Source organism: Heptranchias perlo, chromosome 24 (assembly GCF_035084215.1).
Source record: "Heptranchias perlo isolate sHepPer1 chromosome 24, sHepPer1.hap1, whole genome shotgun sequence".
Classification (NCBI taxonomy): Eukaryota; Metazoa; Chordata; class Chondrichthyes; order Hexanchiformes; family Hexanchidae; genus Heptranchias; species Heptranchias perlo.
In genome coordinates this window covers 32,147,832-32,175,427 of record NC_090348.1, presented here as the reverse complement: position 1 = coordinate 32,175,427, position 27,596 = coordinate 32,147,832, and the positions used below count along the sequence as shown (strand labels likewise).

Below are 27,596 nucleotides of genomic sequence, written 5' to 3'. Positions count from 1 at the left end.
TATTTGATTTACATCTTATGGCATTTTTGTTTCGTAGCATACTTTCATCTGTTTATCTTATCTTTCTTTACCGCTTGAATTGGGATTTGATTGAACTTGATTTCCTCACCAATCATCCAAGGTCAGGAGTTTGAGGATTCAAACGTTTATTTCAGGAAGAGATGCCACATATCTCCAGAATGCTTCTGGCGTTATTTAGCTGCCCTGCTGTTTTCATGAGTTAAAGACAAGATTCCACTACACCAGCACAAATTTATCTTTTAATAAACATGTCATATCTTCAAAGGATAGTACTCTCTATTTTCAAACAGTTTGAAAGCAATCACTTCTAAGAAAACAGGCTACTAACAAATATGTATTCCATTGGGGACGGTCCCCGGAAATCGGGTAAGATCGTAGATTGAAGGAGGGGGCAAAGATCACGGGGAATGAGGGGGGCGGGGGATCGGCAAAGACTGCAGGGTGAATGGGGGGGGGGGTCGGCAAAGATCGCAGGGCACGAGCGGGAGACCGGTAAAGATCGCGGGGCAGAAGGGGGCATCGGTAAAGATCACGGGGCATAAGGGGGGGTCGGCAAAGTTCGCAGGTTGATGGGGGGTCGGCAAAGATCACGGGGCATAAGAGGGGGGGTGGGCAAAGATCATGGATTGAAGGGGGGGTCGACTAAGATTGAGTGACATGAGGTGGGGGGGTCAGCAAAGATCTTGTGGCATAAGTGGGGGGGAGGGGGAGCACTCCTGCTCCTCCTGGCTCACAGGCAGTGCTATAAAAAGCACCTAACCAGCTTGATCCAGCTGTTCCCCTCTCCATTCAGCTGCCGGGTTTCCTGAGCCCTGGGAAACCCAGCCGGCCAGCGTTAAATTTAAATCAGGCTCCCAACTGTACTGTGGGAGCCTGATTTAAATATTATAATGAACTGTCCCACTTCTCAAGAGCGGGACACAGACATGTCATTGCAACCCGCCGTCATAATACTTGGGGCCGGCGTATATGCAGCGGGTTGGGGTCATGTTATGTCACTTTTAATTATTAAAATTAAAAATCTCCCCGATGGCATACTTGCTGTTGGCCAAGCCACGTTGTATTCGCGCCCGTAGGTGTGGCCTCACCATTGACATGCATTGAATGTCATGAGGTTACTGTATTTGCACAGTAAATACAAACTAAACCAACCACAGATATTTAGGGCTAATAATTAGTAGCGTAAGTACACTATTAATGACATGATAACTGTTATTACTGCCAATCAACCTCTCTGGCACTGAAAATTAATTATTATAAGTGTGGAGTCTCATTCCTTCAGGGGTTTAATTTTTTGGAGAGATTTTAAAAATGTCAAATTTTAAATTTAATATTTTTTTTCGTACTTTTCCTCTGTCTCATTTTTCTCTCTCTCCTAATCCAATCTTTCTTTCCCTCTCTTTATTTCACTTTCTCTACCTGATTTGACATTGAATTCACCCCCTTTAATTCACCCTCCTTCCCAATCCTTAAATCTCCTTGGTTAAGGAGATACCCTGTTGGTTACCCTGTTCACTCAGGTCCCAGGTGCCCTGTTTCCATCGCTGGGCCTTTACCAGCTCACACTTTCAGCAACTTTGTGGGGAAGAAAGTGTTGAGCTGCAGGGTGTTGGGACAAGTCTAACTAATCTGGCCCAGTGTGCTGAATTGTTTAGTTTTTCCTGTAGTAGAAAACAAATTACTGCATAAGCTTGTCCTTAAAACTTCAAATTATGAGTCATTCTTCAGTTGTAAAATCTAGTAATAATAGTGTAAAAGCTAACGAAATGTATTTTTTTTCAGCTTGAGACAGTGTGTGTTGTTTTCGTGAGACACTATAGAGACCTAAGATATCCTGTATCTCTGTGCTTTGGCATAATGAAGACTCTTAACTCTTTTGAATCCCTGAAGTACATTATGTGGGTGTTGGAAAATGCTTGCAGGTGTTTTGCAACAAGCTCATTTAGAAGCCATTTGGATGAAATACATATATAATTGTTGTCAGGGGACACCAGCTTTAAATTAGAACACAGTGAATTGCCCTGTCTCGTGCTTTTGTAAAGCACTCACCCTTGTCCAAAACAGCCAGAGGGATTTAATAGTGTTAGTCAGCTCTTAGAACATAGTGATATAGAGCCAGGAAGCCTTAAAAACAGGCTGGTAGGAAAAGGCTAAACATGACTAATTCTGCTGCAATCCAACTTTGTGCCTGGCAACTTATTGTATGCTGCCCTGGTATTTTTGCAGTTTGCTATCACAAGGAACTTGGGATTTCATGTGTTAAAAGCATTTGAAGAAATATACATAGTGTTTAACTATCTAATTATTCATAACCAGAATGAAATCTTTTACAAACCAGAGGAATCTACAGATATACAGTCCCGGATAACACAATCTTTATATGAGATTGAAAATGTAAGTGGTCAACTGGAGATAATTTTTTAGCTCATGGAAGCACAGTATTGTAGCCAAGCTACAACGTGTCTCAATTCTGAATAACAGATGGTTTATATGTAAAATCATTTGGATTTTCTGCAAAATAATTAACTAAAAGTGATTTATTGAAAAATATTGGTCATTTTTTTGCCTTTTTTATAACAGCATCACTATTTTATCCCTTTGTACACATCTCTTCCTTCAGTTGGCAAAGTGGACAGTCTAGTCTGTCAATACCACAAACAGCTTTCCTCACAACCCTAAGATAGAGTCCTGCTTTGAGGAGTTTCATCTCATTGCCCAAGCAAGAATAAGCAAAAACAATGTTGTTAATTGTATCCATGTGATTTATATCAATTAGTGTTAATTGTATTCAGGTGGTGCATATCAATTGGGAACTCTCGTATCCATTTATAAGAGAGCTTATCTAGGGTGTGGTGTGGGTGTAAATGTGGAGCTCTGTGAATAAAGGCTTGGAAGCAACTGAAGACTAGGCTATCCTTCACCACCTGACTATCCAATTTAGAACAAATGAGACAGCCCATCTAACAGCCTAATCAAGCACAACTCCTTTTTTTTCCATTGTAACAGGAGGTAGCAGAGCTCAAGTGTCAGTCAAGGCTGGATTTTCAGCTCCATGCTTCCAACACTCCTAATATGAGATTTCAATTGTTTTTATCAGCAAGGTCTCTACTGGTCAGTGAACAGAAGATGTATATCTGTTGAAATCCCAAGTATTCAGTTGAGAGTACAGTCCCATTTCTGTTAAAAATGTTCATGACACACTATATTCCACCAAAGATGAGCTTGAACGAATTGGCTTTAAATACTAGTCTTGGTTGTTGTTACTGTAATCAGAAGTTTAACCTTTTTAACAAGAAAAAATGACAAGGGAAGGAAAAGCAACCAGCATGTATAAAGATTAACGGAGATTTGCACCAGTGATGAGAGAAAAAACACGCAAAAGAAAACTATAGAGAGATCCAGAAGAAAAAAAAAGTAGAAACCAGTTTGTGTTGCTGTAGATGCCTGATTTTCTTGCATGTCTTTGGGGTGGATTTCCATGTGACCTCCTCTATTGGGTGGGAGCGAGCCCACTGCCTGCCCGATGGAAGGAGTCTGCGGCCTCGCTGATTTTCATTGTCAAGGCCTTACTACCATTCTGTCGGTGAGCTGCTCAGGCATCCAGAACAGCTCACCGATCGGTTTTGAGGTCAATGGCGGGAATGAGTTAGAGTAGACGACTGTGTGATGAGTTTTGATTTCTATACAGTGGGCATGTAGGTAAAGGGCCCGTGGGATGGTATATTTAGGGTTTGTAAGGAACGAGAGAGAGACAAAGCTTACATGTTTATTGCATGTCTGTGTAATATCACTCGTAGTTGTCTGAATGAAGTGGTTTTACTGAAGTGGTTTTTTTTTGATATGTGCATCATTTTCTATTTCCAAATTTGCACAACTGGATGTGCTGCAGAGGAATTGATGCATTTCACTGCTAATGTGGTTATCTACTCAGCAAATTTGATAGCTTGATTTACATCAGCAGTCAAGAATGATGGTGTATTTTGTTTGTAAATTAAGGATCCTTCCCATTGGATTCAGCAGCAAGTGGTCAAAGTGTAACGGTTGTATGTGAAATTATACTGATAGCAACAATCTACAGTGAACTGTACATGGCAACAATATGACCTACTTCAGCACAATTAATTGCACGAGACCAAGACTGGTTCCCTAACCCAGCACTTACCCACCTTTAGCTGGCATTAGGTTAATCTCCACTGTGGATTAGCATGTAGAGAATGCCAATCCCCTGCTCTATGCCTCTGCTGCTCTATAAGCCAGCCATGATCATGTGTATGGTAGCAGCCTAGGTGACTTCCTGTTTTCCACTCCCTCGCGCAAAACCATAGGGAAACCCTCACCTCTGCTTGGCACCTCCCATGATGGCATGGATAAGAACAGTAACTTAGCAGAGCATAAGAATTCCCTTGATTACTATGTGGAGCAGCACTGCAAATGTGTTTATGGAGATTGCCTCAGTTCGGTATTTCTAGCTAGAATTACTGAACTGAGGACAATTTCTTGAATGCATTTACAATGTCACTAGAAGTTCTCACCTTGAGGTTAGCAATCACATGAACCTGCAAACAGCATTGGACATACCTATAATTGTAAGTTTTATATGATAGAAAATATGTGTAGTCTCCGTGAGTTAGAAAAGTATCTGGTACTCAAAGGGTTAGTTATGCAAATGGTGCATGAGGGTGATGATATAAAGTTAGAAATGAATCTCTCAAGGGTGGGGTTTCATAATATATCACAAGTACTAGAAACATCACATCACATTACTTGGGATTACAAATCCTCAGTAATAACCAAAATTATATAATGCATTTTGACAAAGCATAAATAATACAATGACACGCTATGAACATTTTCTGGCACCTTCCTTAAATGTAATTGCTCTTTGGCTTCTTATAAAGAACTTTTGGCCAAAGAACTAGTTAATTAAACAATATATATCGTTTCATAACAATTTGTGACATGCTTGCATAACATTCCAACCGCTTTGCATATAAAACACTCCTAATTGATATGTTACTACTTTTTGTAGTGCACACAGAGAAACCTCAATTACCTCGAGCTAATTAGATATGATTATTGGTTGTACAATGTCTTTTCCCGATAAACTTCCAACTCACTTAATCAGTTTCAATAATTATATAATTAACCCTAACCCTGCTAAAAAATTGAATGTCTATTTGACTATGCAGCAGGTGATAGACTAATTAGTTATTAAGGAACAAGATTGGCTCAATAGCTTTTGAGCGATGATTTCAAATTGTTTTCTGAAAATTACCCGCAAGCAGCAAATTAATAAAATCTCAACACTGATCCAAGATTTTATTGGGAGAAACAGTTTGCTTCAAGTCTGACAACAGTTTGGATTGTCCTGCAGACTGAAAACAGATGGTCTGGGTAAAGAAAGCATTCAGACCCTTTATTAAACAATGGTGCGAATGCAAACAGTTTGTGTTAAGATTTTTGGGCTCAAGGTCTGGTTGTTATAGAGGTAGGATTCAACTTTTCTCTTGTTTTGCAATTTTTTTTTGTTAGTATTAAATTGCATTTACTTCACGAACAGTTTGTTCAATGGACAACTTATAGTTGAGGAACTAATGGAACATTTATTCTGAATTGATGTGATATGGTTATTTTTTTCCACAGCTGCTAGTCCATCAAGAATAAATGAGCAACAGTTGCACTTGAGTACAGTTTGCACAATTGTTAAAGCAATTATACTGTATGCGACCTAAATAAGTATAGATGAATATGCCACGATTAGCATTGTACTGATACCCTGTTTATAGTGGTGAATAGGGTTGGAATCATTTGAAAGTTTGTCTCCCATTCATTCTCTATAAATGATCCAAACCAGCCATTTTGCTCCAAGCTAAGCAGATGCACCTTAGACCCTGATGAATTACTCGTAGGCAGACATGATTGCCAATGTAAACCATGGCGATTTTCAATTTCCCTTCCTAGTGTAGAAGCAGTAAATCAGTTAGATAAAGTGAAAAGTGATATGTGGATGGTTTAAGATTCATAATGAACACGAGCTCTATAAAATATATTTCTGGGCTTTCACGGAGGTGACATTGAGTAGCGAAGAGGTAGCACTGTAAGAAGCGATATCATCATAACCATTCCAGAATTTGTGCTTCACTTTAGTCCTCAGTTAATATTAATATTCACATCTAACTGTTGCCAATTTAAGGCTAGAAATTACTGTTGGTGATACTGGTGAACTAACATTTAATTAATTCATAGGACGTTCCTCCATCTATTTTAACAGGCATTAACCTGTTTATTGTAAATGGGTTAACATCTCCCTTAAAACAGCAGATATCTTTCTCGCACAAAAATATACACTTGTAATTATGAAATTACTGATATAAATATTAATAATTAATATTTTCCCTTCACTTATTACCATTATATTTAAGAAGTCAACTTTTTTGAATAACAATCTGTTCTCATTTTAACTGATAAAGGATGGGGTAAAATAAATAAACAACATTTTAATAAGAGTGCAGTGCTTATACATCATGGCCCTTATTATGTATTCATTTATCTGAAGTAAACAATTACGAAGGGGGATAAAATTTTGTTTTTTTAAATTTACTGCATAGGCTCTGAAATTCTTTGTTATTAAATTCAAACAAGACAGTAGAAATCCCATAAGATTTTCAATTTTACATTAATAATGCTTGTATTTATATAGCACCTCATCACATCAAAATAGAGTTGATTCACTGAGTGGGTGTTCCTGGGGAGGAGAGGTCCTTGCAGGGAGCGCTGATTGGGAAATCACGGGCTCACAAACTTTGATTTAATTTAAATGGACGTAAAATCATGCTCTGTAGGCCAGTTATTTTTCTGACCAGTGCTCCCTGTGAATATTGTTCTCACTGGGAGCACCCGATCAGGGAATGAGCCCTAATATTTTGAGGCACCTCACATAAGCAATTATCTTCAAGTGCAGTGACTGTGGTGCAGGGAAATTCAAATATTTGTTGATTTTGTCCTATAGGATTTGAAAAAAAATGTAGACTTGCTCATGGGAATGGGGAGTTCAATAGCTTTTTCTCATTGACTGTCTTGATGAGGGACTTCTTAGTCTGTGTCTCTGATTCACTAGCAGTTTCAAAAGTCATGTTAAACAATAAAGTACACGACAGAACAACATTTGTGCCACATTTGCCACTCATGAAATTAAAGATACTGATCATCAAAGTGTTTTGCACAACACAAAAGGACATAAGTGATCAGAGGAAATAACTTTCCGTTCCTGTCAGCTAGAAATAAATGTCTCCATTGTGTGGTAAAATGCACCAATGAGCCAACAACCCTTCAAGCAAAAAGTACAGTCATGCCCTCAGATTTCACAGGGTAGTTTTTTTGAAAGTGGTTGGGAGCAGGCTTAAGGCTTGATTACTGCAGCACCAGGATTTGTTGTAACAATCCTTTTTCCTTTTAGCTATTCTCTTATCTATTGGCATTTACAACCCAGAACCCTTCCTGTAGTAAAACATTGGCAGACTAGACTAACGGTCACTTACGGCACCTCTCAATTCATTTTACTAACTGTGTAAGAGTTTGAAGTTAACTTAAATCTGATTGATAACATACCTGAAAATCGCTGGGCTCTTGTAGACTTGTTGGCTGGTGCATTAAATTATCAATTTAAATAACCAAGTACAAAACCAGTATTAAAAGAAATGGGTATTAGAAATTAATACAGTGTACTACATTGACCAGTTTGTTTGGTGCTAATCAGCTGTAGGTGATCCTTGATACAAACATATGAAAATGACGGACAGGAGAAAACCAGGTGGTCCATCGATTCTGTCCCATACAGTCAGGGTGCAATTGAGCATCATGATTCCCAAAACCCCCCCGCCAACCAGCAGCCAAATTATCTCCAAGAAAAGATAAGAAACTAGGCCAATTCAGGGAGGTGGGGGAATCTGGGAGATTCCTCTATGACTAAAATGAGTTCCAGGAGACCAGAGTGACCATGAGACACATAACCTAATACCCAATCTACCTTTGGTACGCTGTGATATCCAGCGCAGCCAGCCACTCATCCAGCTCCCTTTTTAACGCTTGCAGTGAATCCTCACTCACTGCATGAGCCAGCAATTTGTTGCAAAGGTCAAGTACCCTCTGTGAAAAGAAAGACCTTCTGACATCTAACCGAATTCAAAGCTTACCTATGTTATAGGCAGGTCCTCTGGATCTCCCTAACTTACCTAATTCAAAAAGCCTATCCGTATGGACACAGACTGGTCTCTCGGTCTTCCTAGTTAGAGCCATCAGCCCGTTGACATGTTTTTCAATCACAAAAGCCTGTGGCACTGGAACCCCCTATTAAAAAGCTTGGTTTGCATCTTCCTGCTGTTCCATGCTCCAGCCACCAGATGGCAGTGAAGAGTTAAATTGCTCCGCTTTCTCAGGTAACTTCATATTTCAAGCAATTTGCTTTTCCATTTCAATCTGGTACGTTGATGACTGTATTGGTGCCACTTCCTGCTCTGGCCTCGAACTAGAAAATTTCATCAACTTTGCTTCCAATTTCTGCCCTTCCCTCGCTTTCACATCTCCATTTCTGGGGATAGGCTGTCAACTAATATCTACTATAAGCCCACCGACTCCCACAGCTACCTTGATTACACTTCCTCCCACCCCGCTTCCTGTAAGGACTTTATTCCCTTCTCCCAGTTTCTACGTCTCAATCGCATCTGTTCTGACGATGCCACCTTCCACACCAGTGCTTCCGATATGTCTTCCTTTTTCCTCAATCGAGGATTCCCCTCCACTGTAGTTGACAGGGTTTGACCGTGTCCGTCCTATTTCCCGCATTTCTGCCCTCACCCCTTCCCCTCCCTCCCAGAACCATGATAGGGTCCCCCTTGTCCTCACCTTCCACCCCACCAGTCTCCACATTCAACGCATCATCGTCCGCCATTTCCGCCACCTCCAGCGCGATCCCACCACCAAACACGTCTTCTCCTCCCCTTTCAGCAATCCGAAGGGACCGTTCCCTCCATGACGCCCTGGTCCATTCTTCCATCACCCCCAACACCCGCTCGCCTCCCCACGGCACCTTCCTGTGCACGCGCAGGAGATGCAACACCTGCCCCTTTCACCTTCTCCCTTCCTACCGTCCAGGGCCCCAAACACTCCTTCCAGGTGAAACAGCGATTTACTTGTCCTTCTTTCAATTTAGTATATTGTATTCGCTGCTCACAATACGGTCTCCTCTACACTGGGGAGACCAAACACAGATTGGGTGATCACTTTGCTAAACACCATCGCTCAGTCTGCGAGTGCGACCCTGACTTGCCGGTCGCTTGCCATTTTAATTCCCTGTCCCACTCCCACTCTGACTTCTCTGTCCTCGGCCTCTTACACTGTTCCAATGAAGCTCAACAGAAGCTCGAGGAACAGCACCTCATCTTTCGATTAATCACTTTACAACCTTCCGAACTCAACATTGATTTCAATAACTTCAGATCATAACCACTGCTCCCATTTTTTCGGACAGCAGGTGCTGGTAATGTTTCTGCTGTTGCCATTTACAGCTCCTCTAGACCCATCTTTTGTTTCTTTACTTGTCCCATTACCACCCTCCTCGCCTTGCACCATCATCCCTTTTGGCATTTAATCACTCCTGCCCGCCACCCTATCAGAGACCTTCCCTTTTAGTTCTTTCCTTCCCTCCCCCTCCCCCCATTCCCTGGCTCTGTACTTGTTTAAAATCGGTTTAATCTTCAACTTTTTCCAGTTCTGACGAAGGATCATCGACCTGAAATGTTAACTGTTTCTTTCTCCACAGATGCTGCCTGACTTGCCGAGTATTTCCAGCATTTTCTGTTGCTATTTTTTCCATTTTAAGTTCTGATTATTATTTTATCTGTTCAACATTTCCTTTCCAGCTTTCCCTGTCCCTCCCACTGTTCTGCCAGAGTCCTGATGAATCCCACACTTGGCCCCACTCTGGCTCTCTCCTCGCCCACTCTTTCCCTGTCCTGTTTGCAGCCGCACTCTGTTTAACCTCCCCCCACTCCCCCGGCGGTTGTGTTCACTTTACCACCTCTGTTCCCTGCTCTTTAACGCATTCCAGACCCTTCTCGTTGCCAGTGCTTATCCCTGCTATCTGGTGCTCCAGTACGCTGCAGCCCTCTGTGTCCATCAACTCCTGGCCCATCGAGTTCAGCAGCCATTTTTCCCTGCATTTGCCACGAGTATTGTTTGGAAACCTGATGGGCTCTGGTACATTGTAAGACTGTATTTTGTTGATGTTCACCCAAATAGCACCTGCACCTAAACTGTTAAAAGATGAATGATTTAGCCATGAGTGTATATATAAATATCTATAGGGTGTCACATCACAAGGCAACTACAGTGCAAAAAAAGTGAAACTATTGTCTGTTAAGTTAACGATACTGATTAGTTGAAATATCCCAGTGACTGAATGTGAAGCAATCGAAAACCACTTCCATTTACTGAACAGGTAGGAAAAGTTACCAATCAATAACAAGTAAGCATCACAAAACCACCCAATCGAATCAATGTTTTCTTCAAAGCCAGCAATCTGGGACAATCAACTACCACAGAACGTACCAATCAAATTGCTCAAATAAGATTTTTCAAAGTGTTTCACTCCCATTTTTGTGCCTAACTCAGGTCAGTATATCTAACTAAAAGTAACATTTACCAGGCAACAAATGCATAAAAAATTACACGATTCTAAAAAAAATCATTAAACTTACCAATAAAAGTATTTGTTTCTTGTTAGAAATGCTTTTAAGATTTCTCCTGCACAGACCTGTCCCCCTTTCTAGGGCCTAGACTATGAGGCCTGCTTTACTCTCAGAGCTTGGAAATTGGAGTGTTGGGGAGATCCAGAAAGTGTTGACAAACTCTGTGTGTTAGAGATACATTACGGGAGCAGTCTTCATGGAACTACAATATCCAGAGGAAATAATAACACCCTGTTTCACTTGATAACCAGTTATAAAATATGCAACTAACAACTGTGAGCCGGAACTGGTGGGGAGTGGGGGGGAAGCATAAAAATAAAAGATTTTGCTTTTTAGCATTTTACACAGTTTACGCCATTAAATAAAATTTCTGAATTAATGGTGTTATTTGGGATGTGATTTCTTTTGGTGTCACTGACAGTGCTGGGACACAGAGAGATGTTAATCAGGTGTTTTGATGCTGAATTCAGACATTGCAGCAGGAATCAGTCAGTCCCAGAGAATAGTGAATGACTAACTGTCTAAGGTACTGTTTATTGAACTCAAGGGTATAAAAAACATCTGTGATCCAGCGCTATGCCAATGATAACTTAATTAAGAACAAATCCACCACGTAATCATGCAAATAATACAAAATGAAGTGAGGTTATGGGGATGGAAGGAGATGAATAAACAAATAAATAGAATGCCTGTATCTTATGCCCTTCTCAAGGGCAATTAGGGATGGGCAATAAATGCTGGCCTCGCCAGAAAAGGGTAAAAATCAAACTTTAATAAATATAGGAAAGAGAGAGAACAGAAATGGGGCAAGCAACTCAAGAAAAACAGAATTATGTTTTATGTTTTTGTCGTTTAGGGTTAATGTTACAGTAATAAAACTACTCTTTACATCTGAGTAGCAATAATATAGTGCTTTGTTTAGTATCATGGTGTAGAGCCAAAAGAAATGACTGCCCTTGAAGATGGAGTTACCCTGGATCTGCTGATAGTGATGTGTTGAAAAGCCAAATTGCTAATTTAATATATATCTGCAAGTGAATCGAAGGCACTAATCCAATCAAGGTACATAAGGCATGAGGGTGATATCATCTGAACCACTGCATTGAATTCATGGCCCATACAATTGAATTAAAGTTCTCTATAATCCTCCAGATCTATTGATTGGCATGTATCTTGTTCAGCCTACAGAGAGCCTACATGTAAGGTATTGTATTCAATGTAAACGATCCAAAAATAATAAAGCACTCTGTGGTTTTACATTAGTTAAATAATGTGGATAGTATTCTATTCTATTTAAACATTACATTATTATAACTTAAGATTTATTTCATTCTTGTTAAAGTACTTTTTTCTCCCAGCCTTCTTCGTCACAGCTGCCCTGCACTATGACCCTGACCAAGAGGACATATATGTGACCTGTTCCCCAAACTCAGTCACTATTGTTTCCAAACTAAACAAGAGATACAAGGGAGGGTCTCAGAAATAACTCACACCCACCTCCACGGTTTCTCCTTCACTCAGCACCTCTCCCTCACAATACAGTTTAGGTCACTGTGTGGGGAATTAAAGTCACAAGCCAGCATCCATCATATTGCAACATAGAACAATGGATCAGTAAGGAGCTAAGCTATTCTGGTACCTACTTAAAAGTAGCCATCCCAACATAAAAATTTCCAAAGGACTAAATAATGTCTGGATTATTATTCATGAGTTTTACGCTCTTCAAAGTAATGAATATTAGTGTTGTGGAATGCAACGGTTTTCCACTATTTGCAGCCAGTGTTAGCATCAAGCACTTGCAGGCCAGGTACACGATAACCAATTGCAGAGTAAATCTCCCTCTACTCTGCCTCACGAACTTGCTTTAACCCTGCCTCAGAAGAACACACTTGATTGCATCAGTGTGAACTTTTAGACTTCCCATATGTCATCTTTCTGGCATCTGAGTGCGATTGGCAGTTTTATACTAACTATTGCCAAAATGTGGGCTGTTCTGTGCTCTTGGCATTCGACCACTGCCAAACTCGCAGTTAGCAAAAAGTACAGGCAATGGTTCTGTGCTAGATTCAGACCCATGTCCCAGAGATGGAAGGATAGAAGGGAAATCCACTGTCCCCAACTCATTGAAATTTTGGGGAGCACTGAGTTTCTAAATAGTTATAAAGTTTACCACTGCTCAGATGAAAATCAGTTGGCCTAACTTGGACCATAAACCTTATGTTGTTTATGGTCTGCTCTATATTGTTTAATATCGTTTTTATTTTATAATATTCAGTCTCAGAAATGCAGCTTTTATATAATAGTAAAATGTGCAGCAGCTGTATTAATACGGTTGTGGTAAAACCATATTACTGCAGTTAACTATTTAAGGATTTCAAAGAACTCTTCAAAACAGTAATCTGATTATCAATTATTTTGTTTGAACAAGTCCCACACCCCTCCCTCCCCCTCCATTATCGGTTAGAATTCAGAATTTACGTTCTGCCATCATAAAGATGCAGATGGTGGCCTTGAATTCTCTCGCACTTTCTGCCACTGCTCCTCCGTAACTTTGACAGAGGTGCATCGGAAATGGGGTTTTTGCTGCACTTACGACGAAGTTACAGTGGCACAAAGTCCGAGGAAATTCAGGACTAGTCTTTGGCAAACTTCAAAGACACTGAAACGGACCATTCAACGATCTCAGCTGGCTCACGCTAATTTGGTTGTGTAACAAATTACAGCAGATCCTGCAGCTAGTGAGCTCTCCCCAATGTGGTTATTGGATTTATTGGTGTAACTTTCAAATTACATGGAGGCTGCATTACAATGTCGAGCCAGGGTAGGGACCCCTGTTTCACTCGAGACCAACTCACTGCCAGACAAGCTGTACTGTTCTACAAATTGACCCTAATCACCCCATATGACAGGAGTTAATATGGCGGTATACTCTAGATAATAGGTTAAATAGGTTATTAATCTCATCATAAAAAGTGAAGCAGGAATTACTTAACCCAAAACAGTAATTTTCATGAGAGTCAATTTCCTTTATGCCTGGAAAAAATGGTGCATTAAAAATGCTGCAAAGTAATGATTTTACTTAAAATATTGGCAAATAATCCAACTTTCAACAAAACTGAAGGAAAAGATAAAAAAAATAAACAGACATGGAGAAGCTGCTAAATGAGCAGGTCTAACCCAAAATCATCTCAGTTTTTTAAATATATGTACATAATTGGTTGAAAAAATAAATCAGCTCTTACTGGCTTGTACAGAATCATTTTCAAACTGTTAGAAAAGCAAATTGGGTAGAAATTTTCCCTTAAGTGCAGCTAAGTCTTAATCCCAAGATATTCTATTTCCCTTTGAAGTCCCCTTTTATATAACAAACTGTAAAACAAGAAAGATAGTTTTAGTCTCTGTATTTCACCCAATACTGGGAAAAATACTCTGTTTAAAAAGTAAATACAATGAACTTTATAATGAGGCCACCGTATGTTAATAGTGACTTCATATAGACAAAGCTGTGGAATTAAGTGATCAAGTGGTTACTAGACAGAAACTGATTCACTCATACTATTCCAGTTGTTGTTAAAGTGACTGATATACAATTTTTCTTTGTTTAATGATAGTCCTTCATTGCTAAAGTTTTTTGCTTCATTTTTTTAAAAAAGATACTTCCAAAATAGTTTCCATTTTTCTCTTTTTAGTCTTGGTGTTGCCCTCCACTGTGAGCTCTGGCCTTTCACCTAGGTTTCTCAATTTAAAAAAAATTCTTGTGCCATTAGCTTCCCTCGCTGAGGAAACAATGAAGTGACCTTCTCGTACACCATTGACTGTCTATATTGCTCTTTGGAAAATGGAAAATGCACGAGGATGGCCTGGGATGGGAGATAAGCGACCCATTCTCTGAGGAAATGGTGATAACTTTATTCAGTACTTTCCTCAGTAACCTAACATCAGAAATGTACTCTGTAGAGGAACCAGAGGCATGATCAAATGTTGTGTTACTCTGTGACACAGTGTGATAACGCTGGCATTAACACATTACTTGGCAGGGCAATATTTTACATGCAATATTATTGGTTTTATCTAACCATAATTAACAATCGGCCTTACAGAGTGACATTGATTTATTAAGCATTAGTAGAACGATAGGTATATATTGATCTATGGGATTATGTTGTCCAAATGATACAATATTTTCCCTATTAATTGCACACTATCCAATTAAGCAAATCGTAGAATCATAGAAATTACAGCACAAAATGAGACCATTCGGACCATTGCATCTGTGTTGGTGCTGGCTCATCAAGTGAAGCTACCTATTCTAATTCCATTTTCTTGCTCCTTCCCCATACCCTTTTATATTCTTCCTTTTCAAATAATTATCCAATTTGCTACAGTTTCTGCCTCAATAGCCATTTGTAGTTAAAGTATTCCAAGTTATAATAACGTTCTTTGTGAAATGAAATCTTCTAACTTCCTCTTCTGTTCTTTGAGTGGTAACCCTGAGTCAATGCCCCCTTGTTACCAATTTGCCAATGAATGAAACAACTATTCACTATTTAGTCTCTCAAACCCTTTCATAATTTTGGAATGCTCTGTTACACAGGTGTACAAGCTGGTTTGTATCCAGCCCGTGAACTTCCGGCACATGCTCCTGGGACACCACTGTCGGATCGTCCACACTCAGTAGAGATTGATATTTCTGTCTTTGGATAGCTTTTCATAAGGACTATAAACAAAACAGCACAATGAAGCAGTTTAATTCTTTGGTGATTTGATTGTATCTCACATGTCAGGCCAATGAATGTTTACTATCCTGGTTGATTAGGTAAAATATATAAGTACAGAACTATAATAAAATATACCTATAAACAAGCTGAAGATTCCTTTGTGGTTTATGTAAATTTATTCAAGTAAATAGGTTGACATGAGAAATAAGGGGGAAAATATTTTAAACTCTTAAATGGTTATGTAGTTGTGCAATTAAATAAAAATTACAGCACTTGTTCATTTAATTAGGGTGAGCACTGGGGCTAAGGATTTGGATGCCTGTCAGATGGCTCAAATTTGAATAATTCAGATATTTCTGACGAGCCAAGCAATGAAAATAATATCAAAGTAATTTGCAGAAATGTCAACAGCAGTCCTATTTCAAAACATAATTTACATTGCACAATGACCTTTAAAAGTCCCTTGAAATTCCAGCAAAAATACTATCATAAGTTGACTAAAGATATAGCAAGCTGTGTGATCTAGCAACCCTATACTTGCCTACATATGTAGTGCCTGCTCAGACTGACTCCTGAGCTCTTTCCATGCAATATAAACTAAACAACACTGCAGGAACTGCAACTTCTCAGTAGGACAGTGGTAATATTTGTGGAAATTCAAACATTTGGACGCACAATGTTCCAACTGTCCATATTTTTTCTTCAAATATTGCACAATTATTGTTGCACAATATGTTCTGGGCATGAAGATGTACCAGCATGGCATTGTTCAATTTTAACAGTACGAAGAGATTCAAGAAAAATAACAGGAAAGAAAATAGGAAATGTCACGTGGAGAATGCATAGTTTCTGTCATTTGGAGGTAACATTATTAGTTTATTGCTGAGTCAATAACTGTTTGCACAAGAGCTGATGAAAGGCATTTTCGTGATTTAGAGTTCCAATCATTATTATAGTCATTTTTAGACAGGTTTCTGAGGGAGAGGGCACTGATACTCTGAGTCTATTTTGATGGACAGCTCCACAGCCAGAAGCTGTCTGTTTGGGTATAATTGGAGGATGCTTCCCCCACTTCACTAGTTCAGATCAGTTCTCGTCAGACCTTCGCAAGGTGAGAGCAAGCCAAAAGAGTTTGCTTATAGTCAAGTCCACAAAACGATTTCTTCACATACATGCGTTCCAAGTCAGGAGAAATTGGTGAAGTTTTAAGACATTTTGTTATTTTGAAACAAATTTTGTAAGTTAATTAAAATCACTGTGATTTGTCCTTCTGCTAATTTTATAAAACCGATCCATAGTTTATAGCCTGAGATATATGGACCATTAAGAGCGTTATTTGGTGCTTCATTAGTCGTATGCAGGGTGTGCTGCATCGGGATCGCACCGCAATCCAATTTCTAGGCCGTTATCTGGTCATTTATCTTATTACTTTCTCTGGGTCCTTGTTATGTGCAAACTGGTTGTCACCTTTGCCTTAGCAAAAGGCATAAGTGATGTCAGGGAAGAATTTTGAGATTATTTCAGAAAGTTAGATGTTATGATGGGAAGTCTATAGGTTCTTTCTGCATGGATAGGCTGAAAGGAGCCAAGTGGCTACCCTCAGTCATATCTATCTTGTGATCTTGCGAACTGTATGATTTTGCCATACACTTTGTACTACAATGATATCATGATTTATTTTGCTGCACGTTACAGAGTAATGGCACATCCAGCAATTTTTTGCAAAGCAGTAACACTTCAACGATTATAACTAATTGCTTTCTCATTCCCTTATCAAGAGAACATAAAAATGGTAGAGATTTATTTTTTCAGAAAGAAGAAGTTGTACTCATGTCCTCAAGATATTGTAAAGTTTTAACAGTTAGTTAATGACTTTGACGTGTAATCACTGTTGTTTTGTAGGCAAGCACATCAACCAATTTGCACACAGCAAGTTTCCACAAACAACAAATGAGATAAATGACCTGGAAATCTGTTATGCTGGTGATGGCTGAAGGATGAATGTTGGCCAAAACACTAGTCAAACTCTTTGCTCTTCATCAATCTTTTACACCCACCCCCCACCCTGAACAGGTAGACTGGACCTCAATTTAATGTCTCATTTGAAAGACACCCTACTGTACTGAAAAGTCAGCCTAGATTATGTGCTCAAGTCCCTGCAGTGGGGCTTGAACCCACAATGTTCAGATTTAAAGGCAAGAGTGCTCTCACTGAGTCAAGTGCAACTTTCTTTATATTTGGCTCAATTTCCACAGCTTATTAGTCTTATCCATTGTTTTTTTCCAGAGTTGTGGGAACTGAACAGAACAACCGTGTTCCATGGACCTCGCGGATTCCTCGACCTGCGTACAGTACTGTTGGATGAGTATCAAGAGCGCCTGTTTGTGGGAGGCAGAGACCTTGTGTATTCACTCAGCTTGGACCGCATCAATGAGGATTACCGAGAGGTAAGGTAACGCAAGCTTCCTGAAGATGCATTGGGAGCCTTTCCACTGTGTGGATACACCACCTTCATTTGTTCATAACTCTTACTTCTCTTTAAACCAGTGGTTTTACACTTGGGAAAACAAAGGTCAGTAGGTCAAATGGCCAAACAGATCAATATATTTTTCAGGTAATAATTCTCCTAGCAGACATGATATTCAACAGTCTGCTGCTTGTCCTAATCTATGTAATTTTAATTGCAACTCTGAAGGAACAGAAAGAAAAACACATATTTCAGCATACTTTAACTTGTATATATTTTAGTGCATATTTAAGAGTACATATAACCTTTACTATAACCTATATATAAAACAAACATTTAAAACTACTGGCCGTGAAATTCAATCGTGCTGCCCCCATTTCACAGGCATAAAACGGGCACCTAAGGGTCCAATATGGCAGCAACATGCACGCGCTCATTCCATGCTGGAAGTGCGCCACCCAAAACATTGGCTCGGGCACCTCTGTGAGTGTCCAGGACGCACAGTGGAAGTATTAAAAAACCTCATTATAACATTAAGTAACTGTCCTATGTTTGTTGTAGGACCCATTTGTGAGATTGGTCTGCCCCAGTTCCTATCTCCCTATATGATAAACTCACTCAGCAACAAGGACACTGCAGCAGCGCTATTTAAAAGGCTCATCCACTCCATACAGGTCAATTGCTGGTTTGCCCCTGTAGGCTGCTGGTTAACTTCTTGGCACTTTTTTTTGGACCTAGTTTCCACCTTCTACAACTGAATTTTGACTTCTGCTAACAAGTTTTTTTGCTAGTGCTGGACTGCTTTGGTTTGCCTTCAAAACAGTTTTATTGCAGTCATGGGTGGTCTGGTAGGTCTGCCTTTAGGGCTGGAGGATGAGATGCAGCAGCAAAGAAGAGAAGACAGAGCAGGAGCAGTTAGGAGAAGAGGGATGATGAGACCATTGTGCAGGAGGCCCTACCCACTGCGGGTCTTCAGGGAGCACTTCTCCTACCTCAACTTCACTAAGGAGCAATGGGTCAGGCACTTTTGCTTCACCAAGGAGGCTGTCACCAAGCACTGGAGTCACAACTGGGACCTCAAACCAGGATATGCATAGCACTGCCTGTGGCTGTCAAGGTCACTGCGGCCCTTAGTATTTATGCAACGGGCTCCTTCCATGCTGTAGCAGGTGACATCAGAGACATCTCTCAGCTTGCTGTGTACTGCTGTATCCCGAAGGTCACCAGAGTTCTCTGTGCCAGGAAGAACACCTACATCACTTTCCCAATGGACAGAATGAGTCAAGACAATAGAGCACTAGGCTTCACCCACATTACAGGCTTCCCCAGGTGCAAGGTGCTATAGACTGCACCCAGATTGCTTTGCATGCTTCCCATCACCATTCTGGCATCTTTATGAATAAAAAGAGATTCCACTCCCTTATGCCCAGCTTGTTTGCGGCCACAGGCAGCGCATCATGCAGGTCTGTGCCCAGTTTCCTGGCAGCAGTCATGATTCATTCATTCTGCTCCAGTCCTCTGTGCCGCTTTTATTCCAAGCAGGCGGTCAGGTTACAGGCTGGCTACTGGGCGACAAAGAGTAACCCCTTCAGACATGGCTCGCGACTCCTGTCAGGAACCTGCGACCATGTGGACAGGCGCGTGCTACATGCCCCGCCCCCTACGTGCTCATTTTCAGGTGCTAATCAAATTTGTAGGCCATCATTTTCTTTTTCAAATTAGCAACAGCTTAATAATGGTCACACTAGGCTAACAAATGCCAGGCTTTATACGATCAGACTGTATACAGGCACTGGGCTTTCGTTGTACCATGGATTCTTCATAGTTGGCAAAGTTTCGATAGTTCAGAAGAGAGAAAGTTATCTAGAATCTATAAATGTATCTGCACTTTTTATGAGTTTAAAGTACTTAGAAAACCTACTAACTATTGAGTGGGCAGTTTTTATGCAATAAAGGTGGTAGAAATGTTACAGAAATTACTTTCACTATTACACCAAATCTTCCTCCTCACTTCTGCTGTGCTGGGCACAGGCCCACACACTACAGTTCAGAGGTTAATAGGATCATTTAGAATAACTTAAAGAATGACTAATCTGATATTTACACTGGTTAGATTCCAGAATTTAATGAATTAACAAGATGTTGAACTGATGTGTTTAGGTGAACAAGTAACTGACTAGAATTTGCAAAGATGCAAATGGGAGCCATTAATCTGCTGCTGGCCTGTCTCTCAATGTTTTAAGGGAGGGATGCAGTACAGTCCCCACTGCTTATAGAGGGAGCGTTGGGGCTATACACGATTTGTCCGCTATACACGGTGGACAATTTATCGTCTCCATCTGCAACACTCAGTCCTTTATAATTAATCTAAAGTTTAAACAGAAAGCTCAATGCTCTTTAGAAAAGTTAAAATAAGTAAACTAGTCCTGATGGTTGTACTACAGCGGAGATGAAAGTTTATATGCCGGCTACTTTGTACTTTGGACTTCACAAGGTACTATTTACTTATTGAACCCGATATCAGTTAGCAGTAATTAAGTATACAAGGTAACTACACATTAACGGGGTGCAATGTACTCACTGAGCACCAATCTCTGCCCAAAACAGCCAGTGCACTGAACACACTGAAAGGGGCAACTTTGTAATTGACAATAACGGTAATGAGAATTGGTTAGTGCTATTTACCCAATTTAAATGATTGCCCGATTTAAATGTGGGCGGTTTAAGTGGTGGGAACCCTAATTCCTTTTACAGATTTTTGTTAACAGATAGTGGTCTTTAGTTGTTTTTTGTCATTGGGACCTTTGACCCAATCAGGATTTTTTTGCTGTACTAAGATTTTCTATACTGGTACACATTGGGTGTGAAAGTTTTAAATCTATAGATATAACAGCATGTGAAGAGATAATTTAACTAAGTATTTCATAATAATAATGCAGCTGGAGAAGAGTGGGTACTCGGTGTTTATACCAATGACAGTTTTAGCACTTGACATTTGGCGAGATCGGGTCACCCTGTACACAATGAAAAGTCAATCATTAAAGACAGGGCTTATCTCCCTGTGTAAGACCCAAATTCTAATACTTGAAGAGATTTATTTAATATCTTATGCATCTTAAATATTAATTTTGGCTCACAAGATATTACATAACATACGATTTTTTTGTCATAATTTTTGTAAGGTATTTTTCTTTCCTGTTTCCAACTTTCCACTGTAGGCCCGTTTCTCAGTGAGATAACAGGTAGACTACTTTCATGCAATTTTCATTTAACTGAGAAACCTAGGTAAAAAGCCACGACCCATAGTGCAAGACAACACCACCAAAAAAAGAGTAGGGGAGAAGATGGGATTAATCGAGGAATAGCAATTAGGCGATACTGAAGATGGGTTTTAAATGTATGCAGATTGTAGGAGGAAGGCAAGACTGGGGGCAGTAGGAGTTCCACAGTTTTGAGGTCTTAGGAACAAAAGGAGCAAATTTTCCCGTTCCTGCCCCTGGACATATGGGATCATCTAGGCACATTTAAATTATTGGATGGAAAATCAGGCAGGTTCCCTTATGGGCATGCAATTCTCCTCGCTTGATTTTCTTCTATGCACTGTACCCAGGCGATCCAATATGCCCAAGGACAGGAACAGGAAAATCTGCCCCAAGAGTTGAGAGTTGAAGATTAGAGAAGAATCAGTCATCAGATGACAAACTTTTTCATGCGTACTGTCTAAGATCGCAAGACTTGTTAGAATCGCACGCCCAGATATTTGAGCAATATTTTTATCTTAGTCAGGCACAAACACAGGCTTAATAGTTGGGAGATGTTGAAGGAAAAGTTTTTAGCATGAAAAAAAAGCCAATCTTCTTGGGGCAATTATAATTAAAATAGGAGTTGGAAGCCATTTGATTTGCCAGAAACTTGAAGAAAGCATAAATTTTAAACTCACCACTGGAGTGTGAAACTGACGTTATGGGTTGAGTGTGGGCAATGGCAAGAAAAATTGGGTGGTTTCTATAACGGGAATCCGACCCGCATCGCCAGTCTTACACTACGGCAGTAAGTTGGAAATTACCCCCTATGTCTTTGAAGAGTTGAAATGTTCCAATCCACGGTTTCCACAGCCAGCTACGATTCATTCAGAATGAGCTGGATAATGTCAGGTCCCCCCTTCCTCCAATGCAGCAAGGCACCTGTTCTGCATTATGCTCTATTCATCAAGTCGCCAACTGAGATAAGCATTTCTTGTATGGCAGGCTGGTGTGGAGCTAAAAGCTGAACATGTTTAAATAAGTAGCAGCTCTGGGACTTCGCGCTCAGCATGCACAAGTGTAAGTGCATCATGGCAGTTAAAGCCAAAGTGTGGAAGTCAAGATAGTACAAGTATAGCAAACTGTGTGTTTGAGTGTTATGCTTGAACCCAAACATGTTCAGAGGACAGACCGAGGACATGAATCAATGCATATTTCAGTGACAAGCACCCCTGATACTAGAAACTAATTATGTTTGAGTGACAGCCAGTCAAAAAACCCGAACATTCCTGCATATTTGAGTGACAGGCAGCCCAAGAGAATGGAACACAAATAGTCTTGAGTACTGGCAGCCAAAGGAGCTGAACCTGAGCATGTCTGACTAACAGGTAACCCCAGGATACTGAACCTGCTATCTTTTGAGGGCTGCTGGTTATTGAATCTAATGCAATAATAATGTATCTGCATTGTACATGGTTTTCAATACTTCTATCCAAGTAAGAAGGCAGTTCTGGAGAACATAACATATAGGGCCAGACTTTGCTGGAGCAGGGCATCTCGCGATATGCCCTGTTAGTTAGACATCTCCGTGTGCACTTTTAACATTTTTTGCCCACAAAATTGCTGCAAGTGTGAGTTGTTAACGATGCAGCGAGGGCAACGGGGCATCTGGGACCTTGGTGAACAACAGGACAAACCATCTATCTCCTTAATCAGTGAGATTTAAGGATTGAGAAATAAACAGAGGAAGGACTAAGAAGGAGGGCAAATTAGATTGGGTGAATTAAATGTCAAAACAGGTACAGAAAGAGAAATAAACAGAGGGAAAGAAAGATTGGATTAAGAGAGAGAGAAAAAAAAGACAAAGGAAAAGTAAGAAAAAAAATTAATGTAAGATTTGATATTTTTAAAATCTCCTAAAACAATTCACAACTTGAAGGAATGAGATTCCACACTTATCATTGTTTACTTTCTGGGCAAGAGAGGTTGATTGGCAGTCATTAACAATTATCACGTTGTTAAAAGGGTACTTACGTTGTTAATTACTGGACTTAACTTTCTGTGGCGAGTTTAATGGGCAGTTAATGTGCAAATGCAGCAACTTCATGAAAATCAGGGGGTGGTTAAGGGCGAGATGGCGTTTTCACAAAGCTAACGGTGGAACGGTGCAAATTGTCCAGGAACTCGTTATGATTCACAATTCACGGGGTATCACTTCCTGGCCACAAGTTGCTGGCTGATTTGGGTGTTTAATAATGGCATGCACCATTCAGACACTGTTATTTTTTCAACAAATCCCGGCCCAAGGTTTTTTTTTATATATCTGTTGACAACAATAAAACATCGCTGTCAAAAATAATATGTGACAGGTTACGCTGGGATCTCATCTTAAAAGGACTGAATGTCTCCTCTAAAAGCATATTTTGAAAACTGCAGTAGTGACAGGGTTAATTACTTGTAGCTCAGCACCCCATCTGCTGGAGTTCAAATGCACAACGTTGCCAAATGTTTTCTTTTCAAATCCAAAAGAATCGATAAATACATTAGAGATAAAAGGAAGAAGATGCTGGAAATCTGAATGAAGAATCAAAATGGTGAGCAGAGGTCAGTCAGCATCTGACAGAGAAATCTAGGTTTATGTTTCATGGGGAATCCTTCACCATTACACCCTGAGGATGAGTGAGATCAGAAATGTTCTCCTTCACACGCTAATCAACCTGATGTGCAATTCAACGCTTTTGGTGTTTCTATCCATAATCCATTGCTCGTCTTCTGCATCTTAAGTGGGATCTGCTTTATCCAGTGCTGTCATAGTGGATGTCACTACTGCAATACTGCTCGGGGCAGGGGAGGCCGAAACGTTCCTTGTGGGATCCAGAGGGAGACTCCTGCTTCTCCTGGCCCCACAAGGAAAGTAAAGAAATATATCTGTTGGGGCCCCTTCTGGATACAGATCCTTCCACCACCCCCCCCCCACCCCCCCCCTGCCATCTTCATCTGGCAGGAAAGCCACAATGCCTTCCCAACTCTGGCCACTGTTAAAATTGCAGCCTGAGCCCGATTACATTATCGGACCCCAAGCTACATATTTAAAGCAGGTCCCTGACAGCTACAGGTGGGTGTTCTTGCCGCCTGCTCAGAAAAGCAAGTTAAAATTGAAGTCAGCGAGATAGGTGCAGGACGTCGGCAGGTAAGTCACCTGGTCTTTTAACTGCTTGCCCGGTTTGTGCCAGTCAGGTAGGGTTAAAATCACCCCCACAGTCATTGGCTTCTGTTTCAACAGTCACTTTATTTCACCAAGCATGTTAATTCAGTCACTCCACCAAGCCAATTCCCCCAGTGATGTTTAAACAGTCTCATAGTTTCAGGTCACACAATGTCAAGAAAACCTCCTTGGAAACAACCCGGCCCAAACATCTTCAGATGCTTCATCAGTGACATTCCTAAGGTCAGGAGTGGGGCTGTTTGCTAACAATTCCACAGTAATCAGGTCCATTCACAACTCCTCCGATAATCCAGGTTTGGGCTGACAAGTGGCAAGTAACATTCACACCACCAGGTAATGCCCATCTTAAACAAGAAAAAGCTCATCTCCCCCGACCTTCATGCTATCACCATTGCAAAGTTCTCCACCATCAACATCTTGTGGGTCATCAATGACCAGAAGTTCAACTGGACCAGCCATATCAACAGCATTGCTACAAGCAAAAGGCAGATGCTGGGTATTCTGTGATGAATGGTTCACCTCCTAACTCATCACTGCTTCTCCAATATCTACAAGGCTCAAGGCAGGAGTGTGATGGATTCCTCACCACTCACCTGGATAGGTGGAGCCAGAACAACACTCAAGAAGCTTGACACCATCCAGGACAGAGCAGTTTGCTTGATCGGGGTCCCTGCTTCTGGACCCAGTATCCACTTCACGCATCACCAGTGCAGTATGTATGATCTACAGGATGCACTGCAGCAACTCATCATGGTTACTTTAACAATGCCTCCCTCTCCTGAAATCTCTACCACTGAGAAGGACATTAGCAGCAATGTTATGGGAACACCATCAGCTTATAACTCATACACTATCCTGGCTTGGACATATATTGCCATCCCTTCATTTTCACTGGGTCAGTATCCTGGAATTGCCTTCCTAACACTATCATGGAAGCACCATTGCCACAAGGACTGCAATAGTTCTAGGAGAAGGCCCACTACCGCCTTCTCAGGGCAACCAGGAAAGGGCAATAAATGTCGTCTTGCAAGCATTACCTGTAATCCGTGAACAAATATTAAAAAATCCTAATAGAAATATACAGAAAACAACAGAATATTAAAAAGTTTATTGTAATTCTTTGTGATTAGGTTCACCTTTTTAAAAAAAAGTACGATGGTGAGACTCTCGTTCTAGGATTAAAGACCTGCAAATGACAGACGGCATAAAAGCTATTTTCACTCAGTAACATATTTCCTACACATCTATCAAACACACACTTCTTTCATTCATTTGATTACTTGCTATTCAGCCATTTACTTCAGTAGTTTGAATTCTCGCATTGTGATTTTGTGCCAGCACTCACTCTTCACTGTAAAGTTCACTTGAAAACTTTGCAGAAGAGATACTCTGGTTAAAAAATATTCACAGGAAAAGTAGATTTAAATTGAAGTATATTCTACGCGTATTACTCTTTTCAAATATTAACTACCTACATCTATATAAATAACAGACCAGTCTCCATTAAACACGCAGTCCACGCTTTTTGATTTAAAGTATCAAATATCCTTTCAACATTTTGCTTCACTGGGAGTTTCTGTATTTGAATAGCAGCGAAACCTCTGCCCTACTCTTCAAAGTGATACATATTTCCTGCAATCTCTTTTTAACATATTGAACTGCAAGACATTTCTTATAAATGCATCTAGCTGGAAAATAGTTACTAAAATAAAATTGCTGTTTTAATCCATTTCCAGTGAAAATGAAATAGAATAATGTGTACATGGGAATGAATGCAAAGCAATAGTTTTATGAGATGACACTGTTATCTGTAATAGTGAATCTTATGTGGTTAATAGTCATTGAATTCTGAGCTGAGATTACAGCTCCTGTGTATATAGGGTTGGGTTATTTTTTTCTGTCTGTCTTTGCTAATGTCATGGTGGATGCACCATCAGCTATTTCTCTCCACCTTTGCCCCAGTCTTCCCTCCCAGTGAGACTGGCAACCTGTAAGAACAGCAGGCTTCACCGACGCATTCCCAGCCAGCATACACACGCATGCACATGATACCAATTATCTTTTTTTATGTCAAGAGATATCACATCACACATCAAAATGCTGCTTAAAATCTGAACCAGACATTCCCTTTTACTAATCTGATCCTTTCACCAACACTAGCAGGGAGTATTGATTCATCTTCCCCATCACTTCCACAATAGTGTAAGGAATATATTTGCGCAGGGATGCCTGGATAAAGTAACAGAATGCTCCCTAGAAAGGTGAGAATGGGTCAACTTGTAACACAGTCACAAACTATTAAGGATTCTGTTCCTTTCAGTTGAGACACTGAACCCTCATATTGGGCAATGACCAAACCTTCTGGGACTCTTCTATGCAGGCAGGACCTTTGAAATCTGCCTGATTCGGCTGAACCAGTGGAACCAAGTTATCAAGCCCCAGAGCATGTGGTTTTCAGCATGTAGCTAACTGTACAGGCAACCTCAACATGCCAGTGCATTCACTGTATGTGCTGTGCATCAAAATCACCAGTGACACAAATCCATCCTTTACCCACCCTGTATCAGTTGACAAAAAAATATTGTCTTGTATACAGCAGAGAGCACACACTCTCAGCTGTCAACGTCCACAATGGCATCCAACACCACTAGATAAGACATTACACCAAGGCTCCATCTGCCTACTCAGGTGAACATAAATGAGCAGGGACTCTTGGTGTCCTGCCTAACACTCGTTCCTCAACCAACACCACCAAAAATAGATATCTGATCACCGCTTTATTTTCTGTGCGTGGGATCTTGGCTACTAGGTTTGCCTAATAACAGCAATGACTACACTTCAAAGGTAATCCATTGGTTGTAAAGTAGTTTGGCACATCCCGAGGACAGTAAAGGCACTACATAAATGTAAATTTGTCCTTTTTTATCCATCAGGATAAATTAACCATCATGACACATTCCTCCCAGCTCTCTGCACCAGGATAAAATTCAAACACAATCATCATCTCTACACCAATAACCACGGGAAGCACACATCGTTATACAAACTGGATTGGACACACACACTTGCTACCTATGCTGGTCAAAATACCAACATTGCCATGAAAAAAGTTGGCAGGTCCTTTGCTATTCCACCAGGAAACTCTGCCACAGCACCTGCTGTGAGCCACCATTACCA

At 40.4% G+C, this 27,596-nt stretch overlaps 1 protein-coding gene across 1 annotated transcript in view; it reads left to right on the top strand.

Annotated features, from left to right (window-relative positions):
* The window catches only part of LOC137341868 (semaphorin-3E-like), a 216,037-nt gene that overhangs the window by 65,448 nt on the left and 122,993 nt on the right, over window positions 1-27,596 (top strand). The window contains exon 2 of the mRNA XM_068005378.1: window positions 17,771-17,931. Coding sequence (XP_067861479.1) covers window positions 17,771-17,931 — 161 coding nt within the window. The remainder of the gene's footprint in view (window positions 1-17,770; window positions 17,932-27,596) is intronic.